General features: G+C 49.2%; 1 protein-coding gene across 2 annotated transcripts in view; it reads left to right on the forward strand.

Moving 5' to 3' along the window:
* Positions 1 to 16,524, forward strand: part of ZDHHC7 (zinc finger DHHC-type containing 7) — a 40,093-nt gene that overhangs the window by 18,551 nt on the left and 5,018 nt on the right. For both annotated transcript variants that reach the window (XM_030925116.1, XM_030925117.1), the window contains exons 3-4: positions 4,873 to 5,204; positions 14,238 to 14,362. In XM_030925116.1, the coding sequence (XP_030780976.1) occupies positions 4,890 to 5,204; positions 14,238 to 14,362 (440 nt within the window). In that variant the 5' untranslated portion in view covers positions 4,873 to 4,889. The remainder of the gene's footprint in view (positions 1 to 4,872; positions 5,205 to 14,237; positions 14,363 to 16,524) is intronic.

Below are 16,524 nucleotides of genomic sequence, written 5' to 3' on the forward strand. Positions count from 1 at the left end.
ATTTTTGGTAGAGATGGGGTTTCACTGTGTTGGCCAGGCTGGTCTTGAACTCCTGATCTCCAGTGATCCAACTGCCTCGACCTCCCAAAGTGCTGGGATTACAGGCATGAGCCACTGCCCCCGGCCTGAAATGGAAAGTTTTTGCATGTGTGGTTGTCCCTTTAAATATGGAGATTTGTAGTGTTGCTTTTGGTGTTCTGGGAAACAGGGCTTTATTTAATGTGCTGATAAAGAGCTTAGGTTCAGGAGTGTTGAGAAAATCCCATTAAATCGGCCCTTGGAGTAGAAAAGTGATGCTGGGACATCTGTGTGACAGTGCCCAGTGTTTTCAGGGTTCCCTCAGAAACTGTCTTGAGTATGAAGTCAACAGTGGTTTTGGAATTCAGTGCAGAATAAGGCTGTGCCCTTACTCCTAAGGAATGTGTGCATTTTAATACCACATCTCAAATGGCCGTGCTGTTTGCTTTTAGATTAGGGTTCATATAAAGGAATGGTTTCTTCATTTCTTCCCCTCCCTTCCTGTTGCATTACTCAAGTGTAAATACAGTGACTCAGAGATGCGAGTGCAGTTTGTTACTGAGAGCTGTATTTGTCCAGCCTAACCTTGCGATATTTGTTTGTTGCTTTCTTGAAAATAAAGGGATTTTTGGATCTCATGTTATTTTCCTGTTGACTTCTAATGGATCCTCTACATAGGGCACTAAAGCCCTCAAGTGTTATACGTCACCCTAATACGTGCTTATAGGAACGTCCTGCCATGGCCAGTGTTTGGTGTCTGTGGGCGCTCTCCTTACACAGCGGTGCCTGCCCATCCGCACCCCCAGGTCAGACATGGAGCCACAGCAGCATCCTGCACTCCATGGAGGTCTCACCAGGACCTGAACTGGGAAGGCAGAGCTGAGCTGGCTCAGGTGTCACATGTCTGCCTTTAGAAGACTTTCAAGGGGCCCTGCTTTCTGGAGAGAGCTCAGACTGCCCAAACATTGCACTCTTACAAAAGTATAGCTTGTTTTACCGCCTGGCAAGCACCCTTCCTTTTCTGATGGAACGTGTCCTATTAGAGAAGTCAACATAAAGCAAAATGGTTCTGGTCAGAGGAAGTTTTCAGCTTACGGCCTTGATGTACCCAGGCCCACAGATATGATTCACCAAGAAACTTAGATGGAAATCAGCAGGAGGTGATTGGAATCTGAGAGAAGGACTGCTTGCTTTTTATTGCGTCTGCCTTTTAGCAAACATGCCCTTGCTGTGCGCTAGACAGCATGCAAGGCACAAGGGGAACAGAGCGGGAGGAGACCCAGACCCCCCTGGAGGGGCTGACATCAGGCAGGAAGGTGGAACCTGCAAGAGCTCTCAGGTAGCAAGTGGTAAGTACCTGGGAAGGAGAGCTGGTGAGCGTGTCCAGGGCTTCAGCAGAGGCAGAGAAACTTCCAGGTACTTTCTCAGCCCCCTGTCAGTCAGGCTTTACTAGTGTGCAGGCAGAAGCAGTTTCAGCCTTCATGTCCAGATGGTCACACCTGATGTCTAGAGACCCCTTCACAAAGTGCTCCTCGGAAGAAGGAGAACTCCCTTTTCAGAGTGGCTTGCCTAGAAGAGAGAAAAGTTAGGCTCTGCAGGTGAATAGGGTTTACGTAGAGGAAATGGGCGCTGCAAAGGTGTTTGCAGGGGATGTTGAGCGGACAGATCCGGAAGACGCAGGTTCAGAAACTGCTGAAGGAATGGCTGGCTAAGGGGTCCATCCAAATTCGTTTGATCTCTAGTTTCTTCTATTTCACTTAAATGCTTATTTAAAATTTTTTTTTAATTAAAACAATTTTTTTGACACTGGATCTTACTCTGTTGCCCAGGCTGGAATGCAGTGGTGGGATCGTGGCTCTCTGTAGCCTCAACCTGCCAGGCTCAAGCGATCCTCCCACCTCAGTCTCCCAAACATCTGGGGGTACAAGTGCGTGCCACCACACCTGACTAATAAAAAAAAAAGTTATTTTTATAGAGATTGGGTCTTCACATGTTGCTCAGGCCAGTCTCAAACTCCTGGGCTCAAGAGATCCTCCCACCTTGGCCTCCCAAAGTGCTGAGATTACATGTGTAAGCCACCACACTCAGCCTTAAGCATTTATTTATTTATTTTTATTTTTTGAGACAGGATCTCTCTGTCACCCTGGCTGGAGTACAGTGGCATGATCATGGCTCACTGCAGCCTCAACCTCCCAGGCTCAAGCAGTCTTCCCACCTCAGCCTCCCTAGTAGGTAGGACTACAGCGCAAGCCACCATACCTAGCTAATTTTTGTTTTCTGTAGAGATGAGGTCTTACTCTGGTGCCCAGGCTGATCTCAAACTCCTGGGCTCAAATGATCCTTCTGCCTTAGTCTCCCAAAGTGCTGGGGTTACAGATGTGAGCCACTGCACCCAGCCTTAAACATTTTTAAAGCTGCTTTTATCTGATTGAAAAATAGGGCTATTTTACTGACTTTGGAAAACAATTTCATTTTGCTCTTGTACCAGTCAGCATTTTTGTATCGAGAGGAAATTTTGTGAAGTATTTGGCGAATGAACCTTCACCACATGTTCATTCGGCAAATGTTTTCATAATTGCTGTGTTCCAGTTGCATTTAAGAAAAGAAAAAGTCACACCCAGATTTGAAAAACAGCACCCAGTGCTGTTACTCAGTTTTAGTGGCCTGACCTCTGAGAACATTCTTATTACTCTCCTTTATTCGCATTTCAGAAGCCACGATTTCTGCACTCTGCCTGCTTAAAGCATGAGGAGCGCTCCTGCTCTGAGAAAGTGCCAGGGTCAGTTCGTTAAAATATTTGTCAGTGTTTTCTCCCCATGGGAAAGCTAAGGCGAAATTGACTGTCTCTTCCTTTCCCTGGCTCTTTATCTGTGATATTACAGCTCTCAGAGCAAACACCGATAAGAGAAGGGTGTGCAATCAAAGAAGCAGTCAAAACAGTTACCAGGAAAAGTGCACTTTTTTCTTTTTCTTCCTGGAGAGGGAGTCTTCTTGCTCTGTCACTAGGCTAGAGTGCAGTGGTGCAATCTTAGCTCACTGCAACCTCCACCCGCCTGGGTTCAAGCGATTCTTCTGCCTCAGCCTCCCGAGTAGCTGGGATTACAGGCGCCTGCCACTGTGCCCTACTAATTTTTGTATTTTTAGTAGAGACAGGGTTTCACCATCTTGGCCATGCTGGTCTTGAACTTGTAACCTCGTGATCCACCCGCCTTGGCATCCGAAAGCGCTGGGGTTACAGGTGTGAGCCACTGCACTTGGCCCACTTTTTTATTTCTTTATTTTTATGTATTTATTTTTTTGAGACTGAGTCTCGCTCTTTTGCCCAGGCTGGAGTGCAGTGGCGTGATCTCGGCTCACTGCAGCCTCTGCCTCCCGGGTCCAAGCGATTCTCCTGCCTCAGCCTCCTGAGTAGCTGGGATTACAGGTCCGTGCTACCACACCCAGCTAGTTTTTGTATTTTTAATAGAGACGGGGTTTCATCATGTTGGGCAGGCTGGTCTCAAGCTCCTGACCTGAAGTGATCCACCCGCCTCAGCCTCCCAAAATGCTGGGCTTACAGGCGTGAGCCACCGTGCCTGGTCCCACTTTTCTCTTTAGTTTCTTTAGATCTTGTATGTTCTTAGAAATCAGATGCTATGGTGAATAGGTTAGAAGTGCCAAAAGGATGGCTTGCAAAAGAATGGATTAATAAATGAAGGAAAGGCTGGGCATGTTGGCTCTTATCTGTAATCCCAGGACTCTGGAAGGCTGAGGCAGGAGGATTGAGCCCAGGAGTTCCAGAGCAGCCCAGGCAACATAGTGAGACCTCGTCTGTGAGCTGTGATTGTGCCACTGCACTCCAGCTTGGGCAACAGAGGGAGACTGTGTTCCCAAAAATAACAAAAACAGGAAACTTTTAGAAGATTAAAATAGAGGCTGGGTGCGGTGGCTCACGCCTGTAATCCCAGCAATTTGGGAGGCTGAGGTGGGTGGATCACCTGAGGTCAGGAGTTTGAGACCAGCCTGGCCAATATGGTGAAACTCCATCTCTACTAAAAATACAAAAAAATTAGCCGGGCGTGGTGGCGGGCGCCTGTGATCCCAGCTACTCAGGAGGCTGAGGCAGGAGAATCACTTGAACTCGGGAGATGGAGGTTGCAGTGAGCCAAGATTTGCGCCACTGCACTCCAGCCTGGGCAACAGAATGAGACTCGGTTTCAAAAAAAAAAGATTAAAATAGAGATGAAGGGCATTCTAGAAGCAGGGTAGAGTGTCAAGGAACAGAGATATAAAAATGGGAGCCTGCTCCAAAAACATCACAGAGAAGTGAGGATAAACTGAGAATCAAATTGAGAAGAAACAGGCAAGACCGATGAGGTCAGTGTGTATGAGGCGGTGTAAAGATGAATAGAGAACCAATGACTTACTCGTCGTTCTTTCATCGTGCTGTTGGCTAAAGTCTGTGCTGAGCACCTGCTTGGGAGCACGGAGGCCAGCGGCTGAGCAGAGGAGGGACAGGTGGGGCTGGGGAGCGAGTGCAGCAGTGATACAGCAGAGCTCCTCTCCACCCTGCCGGGGAACCTGTGCTGCGACTTCGCGTCCAGCTTGTGCTTTCCATCATCTTTGTTTGTGGCCACGACTGGCATAGGTTTTGTTGTATGTAGGCATAACCCGTACTGTGGGACTCACTGTTGTAGTAAAGCAATCAATAAAGTCAGAGATTTAAAAATTTAGATCTTCCTATGTTCTTATTTTCTTTCCCACTCTGTGTATTTAGACTATATGCAATGGCCAAGGACCAACCATAACACATCATATTTAAGGTACAGCTTGTGCTTTTTGAGCCTCACCAGCTCTGTGTCGTCGCCTCCCCAGGGTGCGTCAGGGAAATCATGCAGCCATCAGGACACAGGCTCCGGGACGTCGAGCACCATCCTCTCCTGGCTGAAAATGACAACTATGACTCTTCATCGTCCTCCTCCTCCGAGGCTGACGTGGCTGACCGGGTCTGGTTCATCCGTGATGGCTGTGGCATGATCTGTGCTGTCATGACGTGGCTTCTGGTCGCCTATGCAGACTTCGTGGTGACTTTCGTCATGCTGCTGCCTTCCAAAGACTTCTGGTACTCTGTGGTCAACGGGGTCATCTTTAACTGCTTGGCCGTGCTTGCCCTGTCGTCCCACCTGAGAACCATGCTCACCGACCCTGTGAGTACCGGCTGCCTCGCTGGGTGGCTCTCTTGTGTCTGGTCTAGTGTTGCACGCAGACCATGTGGTGAATGACCTCAGGTTTTTATTAATTCCTGGACACAAGCTTCTAGCCTTTTCCATGTCATAACTGGAGAAGAAACATTGCTTAAATAGTAGTGATATCATGGTATACTGATGGAATGTATTAGCCCATTGGGCTGTTTATTCAAATGAAGAGATTGTGCTAATTTTTTTCTTTTCTTTTCTTTTTTTTTCTTCTTCTTTGAGATGGAGTCTCGCTCTATTGCCCAGGCTGGAGTGCAGTGGTGTGATTGTGGCTCACTGCAACCTCTGCCTCCCAGGTTCAGCTGATTCTTGTGCCTCAGCCTCCCGAGTAGCTGGGATTACAGACATGCACAACCACACCCAGCGCTAAATTTATTTATTTATTTATTTTGGAGATGGCATTTCACTCTGTCTCCCAGCCTGGAGTACAGTGATGCAATCTCGGCTCACTACAACCTCTGCCTCCTGGTTTCAAGCGATTCTGCTACCTCAGCTTTCTCAGTAGCTGAGATCACAGGTGCGCACCACCATGCCCGGCTAATTTTTTGTATTTTTAGTAGAGATAGGGTTTCACCATGTTTGCCAGGCTGGTCTCAAACTCCTGACACCTCAGGTGATCCACCCACCTCGGTCTCCCAGAGTGCTGGGATTACAGGCGTGAGCCAGCACACCCGGCCTGTGTTAGGTAATTTCTAAAATCCCTTCTAGTTTAAATATTTTGTTTTTCCCAAGGACAGACTGAAAGCTGGGAAGCCTGGGTTCTAGATGTCACCACTTTACCAGTCTTTTCGGTTGTCATTTGACTGTAAGCAGCTATGTGAACTTCACTGAGCTGAAAGGTTAGATATTTTTCCTAAGTTCTTTCTAGCTCTGTAGTTCTCTCATTGTCATGTCTCAGCTAAATCCTGAAGCAAACGTTGTGTTCAGCCAGCTGGTAAAAGGTAAAGGCTCAACCTGCCTGAAAAGCAGAGAGGAAGGATTCCATAATTAGCAGTGTGCTCAGGTGTGGCTGACCTGTTGGAGGAAGCAGTGCACGGGGACGGATTGACGTGGGTATGGAACAAGAAAGGTGGACTGAGCTCATTTTGGGAGCAGATTCCCTTTAGGCTGAGAATAAACATAGGCCAGACCTAGCACAGTGAAATACACCCAGTTGCTGATGCCTTGCGGGCCACCACATTCAGCTTCCACCTGGGCTTTGAGGCTGTTCCTGAGTTTTGAGACATCCTTCAATCAGGAAACAGCATTCGGGCCGATCATACAGATCTTTGCAGCTGAGCCATCCGTCACCTCTAGTCAATAAGTTGCAGGCTCCCCGCAGAGCTCGGAGGAGACGCCCAAGCAGCTGCAGGCGTGCGAGGCCAGGTATAATAAGTCAGTAGATTTTCATTTGAAAAAAGTTCTTTCCACTGCTTTAAAACAGTGGTTTTAAACCATGGTATAGGGACTCCCCATTTGTCAATTTAAAATCTAGTGGGCTATCATCTGTTTCTAAGCTTTCTCTAAAGAAGATACCCAGAAGTTAATAAGATTAGGACTTTTTTTTTTTTTTTTTTTTTTGACATGGGGTTTCGCTCTTATTGTCCAGGGTGGAGTGCAATGTGCGATCTTGGCTCACTGCAACCTCTGCCTCCTGGGTTCAAGCTATTCTCCTGCCTCAGCCCCCTGAGTAGCTAGGATTACAGGCATGCACCACCATGCCCGGCTAATTTTGTATATTTAGTAGAGACAGGTTTCACCATGTTGGTCAGGCTGGTCTTGAACTCCTGTATATTTAGTAGAGACAGATTTCACCATGTTGGTCAGGCTGGTCTTGAACTCCTGACCTCAGGTGATCCACCTGCCTTGGCCTCCCAGAGTGCTGAGATTACAGGCGTGAGCCATCGCGCCTGACCAGGACTCTTTTGGGAATAAACTGAAACTGATGAGCTCACAGAATGTGGTCTACATGTGGCTTTATCTGTTTGCTTTATCTGAATTAATTATTCAGGGTTTGGATGTACATTGTTTACTGTCTCCTGTTTTACTAGGAGAGGTAGTGGGCAGCTGTCCTGGGAGTGGAACAGTATTACAGGCCCAAGCCAGTGGGCAGCTGGGGGTGGTACCTTGGGGACAAACTTGGAAGCAAAGTCTGCCAGTGGCTTTGTAGCCTGATCTGACGGTGGAGTCTTTGACCGTTACCGAGTCTCTTCTCTGATGGGTTTGTGCCTTCGGAGAATTAAAGGCTGTGTCGTCATTTCCTTTTATGCAGCAAGTCTCCCTCTAGGAGCCAGACCCCGCTTCTGATCCCCGTGGGTCTCTGCCCTCTCCTTCCTTGGCTGCAGCAGAAACTCCTTGCTTGTTGCCCAAGCAAAGTGCCCAGGCACTTTGACTAAGTAGAGGGCCAGCTACAGGGCCAGGTCCAGCTCAGCGATTTTTACTGGAGTATTGCCTTGTAGGAAAAATCCAGTGACTTCTGACCATCTGCCCACACAGTGAAAACTGGGCTGGACCCAACCCTTGTGGACAGTTGTGGTGAGGGAACCGAGTCTGTGCAAAGCCTCCTGCTTGTGAGTGTGGGGTGGGACACGGGGGAGGGTCAGCCTGGCTGGGACTCCTCAGCAGTTTGCTCCTCTCTGCTGCCAAGTACACTTGCCCCTTCCTCCCCTGTGCTTGGACTCTACAGCTACTCAGCAGTCCAGCTCCTGCTCCTGGGGAAAAGGCCCCAGAAGCCTGGAGAACTGGAGGCAGCCCGGAAGTCGGGGTAGAAGGTGTGTGCAAGGGCATGCTGCCGCCCTGGTGGGCAGATTTCTTTTGGTTGTCGTATTACTGCAGAGAATGGACCATTCTGAGGGAGAAGTTGGAGATCTTGGATGTCAGGGGTGTTTTGATTGAGATTTAATTCATATAGCACTAAATCCATTCTTGTGTGTAGTCGGTGGTGTTTAGTGCATCCACAGAGTGTCCAGGCATCACCTAGTCGGTTTTAGGACATTTTTTTATCACCTCAGAAAGGAACCCCACCCCCCTTAGTCATCACTTCCCAGCCCCCTCCTCCCCAATGCCCTCTGCCCCTGGCAGCCACTCATCTGCTGTCTCTGTGGAATTTGCCTGTTCAGGGACTTTCATAGTCATCTCATCTGTGGCCTTTTGCACCTGGCTTTCACTAGGCATTGTGTTTTCAGGGTCCGTCGTGCTGTGGCATGATCAGTGCTTCGTTTGGTTTAGGGCTGAATAGTATTCCATGCTCTGGCCGGACCCGTCTCGCTTATAGCCATCGTTAGTTGATGGGCATTTGGGTGAGTTCCGCTTTTCGGCTGTTATGAATCATGCTGCTCTGAACAGCCATGTGTAAGTTTTTGTGTGGATGCATGTTTCATTTCTCTTGGGTATATACCTAGGAGTGGAGTCACTGGGACATATGGTGACTCTATGTTTAACTTTTTGTGGAACTGCCAAGTATTCTCTAAAGTGTCTGGGGGAAAAAAAGAAAAAGGGGGAAAAAAAAAACCTTGTGGGGAAGGGAATGAGGAAAAAAAAAAAACCCAAACACCGAAGCGTCCACACCATTTTACATTCCCACCTGCAGTGTGTCCACGTCTTCAACACATTGCCCTTGTTTTGTGACGCTGTATCTGACTTTGCTGTGTATCTCCCTAATGACCAACGATGTTGAGCATCATTTCATGTGCTTGTTGGTCATTTGTGTGTCTTCTTTGGAGGAATGTCTGCTTGAGTCCTTTGTCTATTTGGATGTCACTGTTTAACCCATGTCACATATTAGGACTCTGGTGACAAGTGACAGAAACTGCCAGGAGTCACTGTAAATGAAACTGAGGAAGGGGGAGTATGCAGAGCCCCAGGGCGAGGACGCCTTTGGCTGCTGGCAGGCTGTGGAGTGGAAGGTGGACAGAGGGGAGAGGTTGGCAGCTGCCCTCAGGCTTTGTCTGAGTCCTGCCTTTCCTGCTGCCCAGGGAAGAAGGGCAGTCCCCAGAGCAGGTGGAGTGGCAGTCACTGATGTCTAGCTCTACTGTTCTGAAGGGGAGCGTGGGCATGGCCCAACAGGGTCAGGTGTCACCTCTGTCCTCCCAGTGGGGAGTTGATTTCTTCTGTCCACAGATCGTGTCTTTACCCTACCAGGGTCCAGTCCAGGCTGAACTAGAACCATCACATCACCTCTGAACTGAACAGTTAAGGGGTTGGGGCAGATACCCCAGTGGGACTTCATGTCATTTTTCTAAACCAATAGGACCAGTCCTCGCTGGGATTGGCCTGGGTTGGTGCTTTGAGTGAGGCGTGGAGGGGAAGATGGGGTCGGAGGCCTGCTGGTAGCGCAATGAACCCTGCTGTGGAAGGATGCGACTTGGATCCCAAGCTTCACTTTAGGATCGTGAGAGGGCTGGGAGGGAGGAAGGCCACCCACGGCCCCGGGTCCTGCATCCCTTCACTTGGTGGAGCCTGTTTCTTCAGTGCCAGCCCCGTGGATGCCCGGGAACCTTCTCGGCAGCTGTGCGAGTGCCCTCCAGAGGTACCCTTCATGGGGTCTCGGCTGCCGTCCAGGAGCTCTGCCAAAAGCGTGCTTTCCTCCCACTCTCACAACAGTGCTGGGACGTAGACAGAACATCCGTGTGAGAACATGAGACCTCACTGCCAGTAAGAGGCCAGGCTGGGATTTGAACCCGATTGTCTGTCTCCAGAGCCTCGGCCTTGACAATTCCACTTATGGGAAATCCCAAAAGTGCACGGTAGGAAGAAAAGAGCACTCCGCCTTGAGCTGGTCACCACCTCACAGGGTGGCCTCGCCCATGCTGTTCCCCCCCGAGATAACCCACCTAAATCTCACCCGTTCTTTCATTTCATTTGTAAATGTATCTTTTAAAAGCGCCCTTTGTAAAAATATAACTTCAATACTGGTAGCTCATGTAAAGCAATATTTAATACCATCTATTGTTAGAGTTCAGATTGCCTCGATTGTGTCAATCTTTTTTTTTTTTTTTTTGAGACAGAGTCTCACTCTGTTGCCCAGGCTGGAGTGCAATGGCCCAATCTTAGCTCATTGCAACAGTCACCTCCTGGGTTCAAGCGATTCTGTCACCTCAGCCTCCTGAGTAGCTGGGATTACAGGCATGTGCCACCACGCCCAGTTAATTTTTGTATTTTTAGTAGAGACAGGGTTTCACCATGTTGGCCAGGCTGGTCTTGAACTCCTGACCTCAAGTGATCCGCCTGCCTCGGCCTCCCAGAGTGCTGGGATTATAGGTGTGAGCCACCATGCCTGGCCTGTCTCAATTCTTTTATAATTTTTTTCCCTTGAATCAGGATCCAAATAAGGATCCACACAATGTGATTGGTTTATATATCTATAACATCTCTTTTAATTAATTTGTGTGGTCGCTGCAATCTCTTTTTTTCTCTTGGGGTTTAAGTTGAAGAAACACAGTTCTTTGTTTGCAGTTTACATCCCTGTACTGGGTTTTGACATGTTCCTCCTCCCCAGCATTTTCCATAAATTAGGAGGCAGATCCACAGGCCCGGCCCCATTCTTACCTGCCCCTTAGTTAGGCCCTGGGGATCCAGAATGCATGACAGGGAGCTGGGGTGGAGAGCAGTGGAGAGAGGACAGGAAGCATGCTCTGCAAAGCCTAACTGCCCTGGAAGGGCGAGGTGGCAGAGAGTGCCTTGCCCAGGCCTGACTGGCTGCTTTGTCTCATCAGGGCAGACTGGAAGTGGGATGTGGGCAGGGGCACCAGGAGAGGGAACAGCCAATCAGGGAGCACCTCTGAAGGGAGGCAGCCAGGTGTTTGGGGTGGGAGGAAGGAGCCTGAAGGCATCCTATGGCCTGGAGCCTGTGGTCAGTCCCACAGGAAGATGGGCGGGAAACATTCAACAAGTGTTTTAGAAAAAACCTCCCGAAAGTGGTTAAAATGGGAACTGAGGAATGTGCTCAATTACTTGGAAGGTTTGTTCTGGTGGGAAGAAGAACGCCCCATGGGTGCAGAGGAGACGGTGCTCCAGCCCCTGCGGCTGTCGTCATGGGCACATCCTGGCAAGGCCCTTTGAGATGGTACAGCCATGCACACCCTCTCTGTATATGATCTCTGTTTCTGTCAAACCACACCTCAAAAGGCTCAGGATGAAAATGTAAGTGATAGATTTGGGGCCTCAGGTGGATGGAACCCCTCCATGAAATCCCCAGGAGACCATGCCTGTGAAGAGTTTCATTGTCTGCCAGGGTTCACTGTCTGTCAGGGTTCTGAGCAACAAAAAGGAATCCCTGGACCCAGCAAGTGCCTGAAATCCCAGTCTCAGGTCCCTGAGGATCACCCAATGCGTACTTGGCTACCCCTTCAAAATGCCTTACCTTGGTCATAAGTGACCAAAAACTGGGGTAGCATTGGGGTGGCCGCTTTCCAGAAGTATCGTGCCACATCGTATCATATTTGCTGCTGCGGAAAAGTGCATGCGTGGCTCATAAAATTACGGTGTTTGCATGTTTTAAAATCTGGCCCATTTCCTCTTATTGAGGAGATTTATAACACTCAGCTGTTACCTGAGGCATATATGCAACATTGTGGGATTTTATAAATCAAAGCAGTGTTAAGATCCCTAGATTGCTGGAGGAAAGTTGATTAAAGACTCCAGGCCGGGTGTGGTGGCTCATGCCCGTAATCCTAGCACTTTGAAAGGCTGAGGCGGTTGGATCACCTGAGGTCAGGAGTTCAAGACCAGCCTGGCCAACATGGCGAAACCCTGTCTCAACTAAAAATACAAAAAATTAGCCGGGTGTGGTGGTGGGTGCCTGTAATCCCAGCTACTTGGTAGGCTGAGGCAGGAGAATCGCTTGAACCCTGGAAGCAGAGGTTGCAACGAGTCAAGATCACGCCACTGCACTCCAGCCTGGGCAACAGAGCGAGACTCTGTCTCAAAACAACAACAACAACAAAAGACTCCAAATTGTGGAATGTAATTTTTTTGGGTGGTGGGGGTGGCGGGGGGACAGAGTCTCACTCTGTGGCCCAGGCTGGAGTGCAGTGGCAATCTCAGCTCACTGCAACTTCCACCTCCTGGGTTCTCTGCCTCACCCTCCTGAGTAGCTGGGATATTACAGGTGCCCGCCACCACGCCCAGCTAATTTTTGTATTTTTAGTAGAGACGGGGTTTTGCTGTCTTGGCCAGGCTCATCTTGAACTCCTAACCTCATGATCCACCCACCTCAGCCTCCCAAAGTTCTGGGATTACAGACGTGAGCCACCGTGCCCGGCCAGTAAAATGTTTTACTAATTCTGATTTAAGTTTTCAAAGATGAGTGTAAACCCTTTTCTAACTTCTTTAAGGAGGCAGTGCGTTAGGAAACACTTTGATCTTGACCAAAACAGCTTCCCCATATTAGGGCCATGGGACTGACGGGCCTGGTTTGGAGGAAGTAAACTTTGGGGGAGGTTTGGGCAGTGAGCGCTCACATTTGCCCTGCAGCCCCTCCTGGGGCCCCCTGCCTGTGCTGCCCGAGGCTCCAGCTCTGGCCCATTGTTAGCCCTGAATCCAGAGGGCCGCAGTCTCTGGCTCTGCAGGGCGCTCACCTGCTAAACCTTCTAAAATTTGGATGTCAACCCTCACCCTGCAGAGATTCAGATCTGTGGCTCCCGAGCCCGGCCAGGCACCTGCGTTTTAAGGAGCTCCGGCAGGGCCATGTGCTGTTGGCAGAGCCCTTCGCCACGTCTGCCATCTCCCAGGCTGTTAGCTCCCACCTTCCGTTTGCGCCCCACCTATATCCCCTGTCTGCACAACCACTGCAGCCCCGACTGCTGTTCCCAATGTCTGTGGGTCTCATTCTCCAGACCGTGATTTCTATGTGAAATGCAGACTCTGGGCTAAGAAGCAGACACAAGGCCTTGTTCCTCTTCTTGAGGCATTGGAACCCCCCCAGGCAGGCCTATCTTATTCCTTCCCGCCACAGCTCCCAGAATTGTCTCCCACAAACATGGTTTTGATGACATATCTCCACTGCCCAAAGAACAAAGCCTTTGCTGTTGCAGCCAGCTCCAGCCTCACCTTCCCTACATCGGGTCCTCAGTTGACGTGGTGCTGGTAGGGTGACTCGTGCCTTTCAGCTCTGCCCCTCACCATCAGCTCACGACCTCCCCGACTCCTCCTTCCACTGCCTCGCCATTGCGCATCTTGTCCAGCTCCTCTAGCACTTGGGGCACCGGTGGATGCACGTCCGAGTTTCTGGTGCTGCTCCCGCTGGGCGGCCTCGTTACCAGACCTGAGTCGGGTCAGGTGGTCTGGGCCGCCACCTCCAGGTGTGTGTGTGAATGCCTTTGAGGAGGTTGGCCAAGAGGCAAAAGTATCACATCACTTGAGCAACACGAAGTGAAAGTCCTTTTTGAGATTTTGTTCCTTGTTCCCCGACTGCCCGATAAGAAAACTCTGGGCAGTGCTTGTCAGTTACCTCCCCATCAGTAGGGGCTACAGGGAAGTGCTGTACACAGAGGTTCCTTGCCCCCCTGGGGACAGTCAGTGCCCTTGTCTGGGAACAAGCGTTGCCTGTGAAAATGTAGGTGGTTAAGCCATTTATCAAAGGGATAATAAAGTAGTTTTTATTGTTTGATGATATAGAAAATACAAGATTTTTTTTTTTTTTTTGGGACGGAGTCTCAAACTGTCACCCAGGTTGGAGTGCAGTGGCACGATCTTGGCTCACTTTAACCTCTGCCTCCCGAGTTCAAGCGATTCTCCTGCCTCAGCCTCCTGAGTAGCTAGGATTACAGGCACACCCCACCATTCCCGGCTATTTTTTTGTATCTTTATTAGAGATGGAGTTTCACCATGTTGGCCAGGCTGGGTTGGCCAGGCTGATCTTGAACTCCTGACCTTGTGATCCGCCCACCTCAGCCTCCCAAAGTGCTGGAATTACAGGCGTGAGCCACCGCGCCCAGCCTGATTTTTTTTTTTTTTTTTTTTAACTTTCCTTCTCCCCAACTAAAATACATTCTTCTTATATGGTAGGGGGCAGTACCCAAAGGAAACGCTACAAAAGAATACATGGAGAGCTTGCAGTTGAAGCCCGGGGAAGTGATCTACAAGTGCCCGAAGTGCTGCTGTATTAAACCCGAGCGCGCCCACCACTGCAGGTACGTGTGCGGCTGTATTAAACCCGAGCGCGCCCACCACTGCAGGTACACGGGCCCGGAGAATCTGGGCAGCGCTGCACGGGCCGGTCTGTAGGTATCACGTCCTTTCTGGGGTAGGGAGCTGAGTAAAGGGCCGGTGCCCTAGAGTCTTTTTGGGAACTGGGAAACAGTATGGACTCAGGGATCTCCTCCTTCCCGAGGGACTCGCTGTGGCTCAAAAACCGGAGGAGGTGAAGAGGTTCCTGCCTGTTTTGGCACACATGCTACGGGCCAGCACGTGTGTGCTCACAGCTCCTGGGCACATCCTATGGTGGTGAAGCGTAGAGGCCAGGTTCTTTTGGGCGTGCTTTTTTTTTTTTTTTTTTTTGTATTTATTTGGGTGTGCTCTCAAACACCAAGTTGTATTTTTAAACCCCACAGTCCAGTTATCTGCCTGGCTCAAGCAGCCTTCCTGGCCCTCACGCCTCACTCCTGCTGGTCTTGGTTGCATTTTATCCTTTTCCCCCAGATTTGCCAGCTCCTGACTCCTTTGTCTGCTCCTGGAGGGGCTGGCTATTGATTTCACGTGTTGAAGTGTGGATGTCTGGGTGTATTTCTCCATTCCTTGAAATAGTTGTCACACATCCCTGTACTGTGAAACTGCTGGGGCGTGGCTGCACCTGGACAGTACCCTTCTCCTGGGGGGTTGTGGCCTGCTTGAATAGGCTGGAAGCCATCGATGGCCTCCACCAGGAGGAAGCCCAGATACAGGGTGCCGACTGCTTTATGGCTGGAGTGAAAGCTTTACAAGATTCGTATCCACATGGTTTGGCCAAAAAGTGAAGAAAGATGAAATGGTATTGGAGAGTAGGTGGGTGGTTGTCTTGGGCTGGGGTTGGAAATGGGCAGTGACTGCATATGGGCTGAGGTTTCTTTCTGGGATGGTGGGAATGTTCTAAAATTAGATGGTGATGGTCTCACAACTCTGCAGATAGACTAAAAATCATTGAATTGTACATTGCAAATGGGTGGATTTTTATGGTATGTAAATTATTTTGTGGGTGGGGTGGAGTCTTGCTCGTTTACCCAGGCTGGAGTACAGTGGCACAGTCTCGGCTCACTGCAACCTCTGCCTGTCAGGCTCAAGCGATTCTGGTGCCTCAGCCTCCCTAGTAGCTGGGGTTACAGGCGCCTGCCACCATGCCTGGCAGATTTTTTTATTTTTAGTAGAGACGATGTTTCGCCACATTGGCCAGGCTGGTCTCGAATTCCTGACCTCAGGTGATCCACCTGCCTCGGCCTCTCAAAGTGCTGGTATTACAGGCATGAGCCACCTTGCCCAGCCTATGATGTATAAATTATACTTCAATAAATCTGTTTCTTAAGATAAAATGGGAATGTTTTGGAACAGGTGCTATAGAGGATGGGCAGGGAGCTGAGGTCAATGAATGGAAGGTGATGTTATAGGCGGGGCACAGTGGCTCATGCCTGTAATCCTAGCACTTTGGGAGGCCAAGGCAGGTGGATCACAAGGTCAGAAGATCGAGACCATCCTGGCTAACACGGGTAAACCCCGTCTCTACTAAAAATACAAAAATAAATAAATAAATAAATTAGCTGGGCGTGGTGGCGGGCACCTGTCGTCCAGCTACTAGGGAGGCTGAGGCAGGAGAATGGCGTGAACCCTGGAGGCGGAGCTTGCAGTGAGCCGAGATCGCACCACTGCACTCCAGCCTGGATGACAGAACAAGACTCCGTTTCAAAAACAAAAAACAAAAAACAAAAAAAAAGGTGACGCTATGATAGCAAGTCTTCCTGGAGCGAACTTGCTGCCATCGATGTTGCTTGATGTAATTAAATGGTGCAAGCTTGGACTAAAAAGTGATTGATAATCAAATTAGTTATTTAAAATTGGACATAGAGAGTGTTTTGGGCAAAATTAAAATATAGCCGTAAGCACAAGATGACTTCATGCCTGGGTGTATAGTTGATGATTCAAGATGAATATGCAATCCATATTGCATATTCATCAGTGAATATGGATTGAATGGTAGGAATTATTTGAAGATACGAAGAATGTTTTTTTCTCTGAAGGTAAAAATTCAGTTTTTGTTTTTTATTGAAATAGACTTGTAGGCTTGCAACATTAGGAACATTATTGATAGGTGTACATGATCGAGCTC

This window comes from Rhinopithecus roxellana, chromosome 20, assembly GCF_007565055.1.
Source record: "Rhinopithecus roxellana isolate Shanxi Qingling chromosome 20, ASM756505v1, whole genome shotgun sequence".
NCBI classification, from domain to species: Eukaryota; Metazoa; Chordata; class Mammalia; order Primates; family Cercopithecidae; genus Rhinopithecus; species Rhinopithecus roxellana.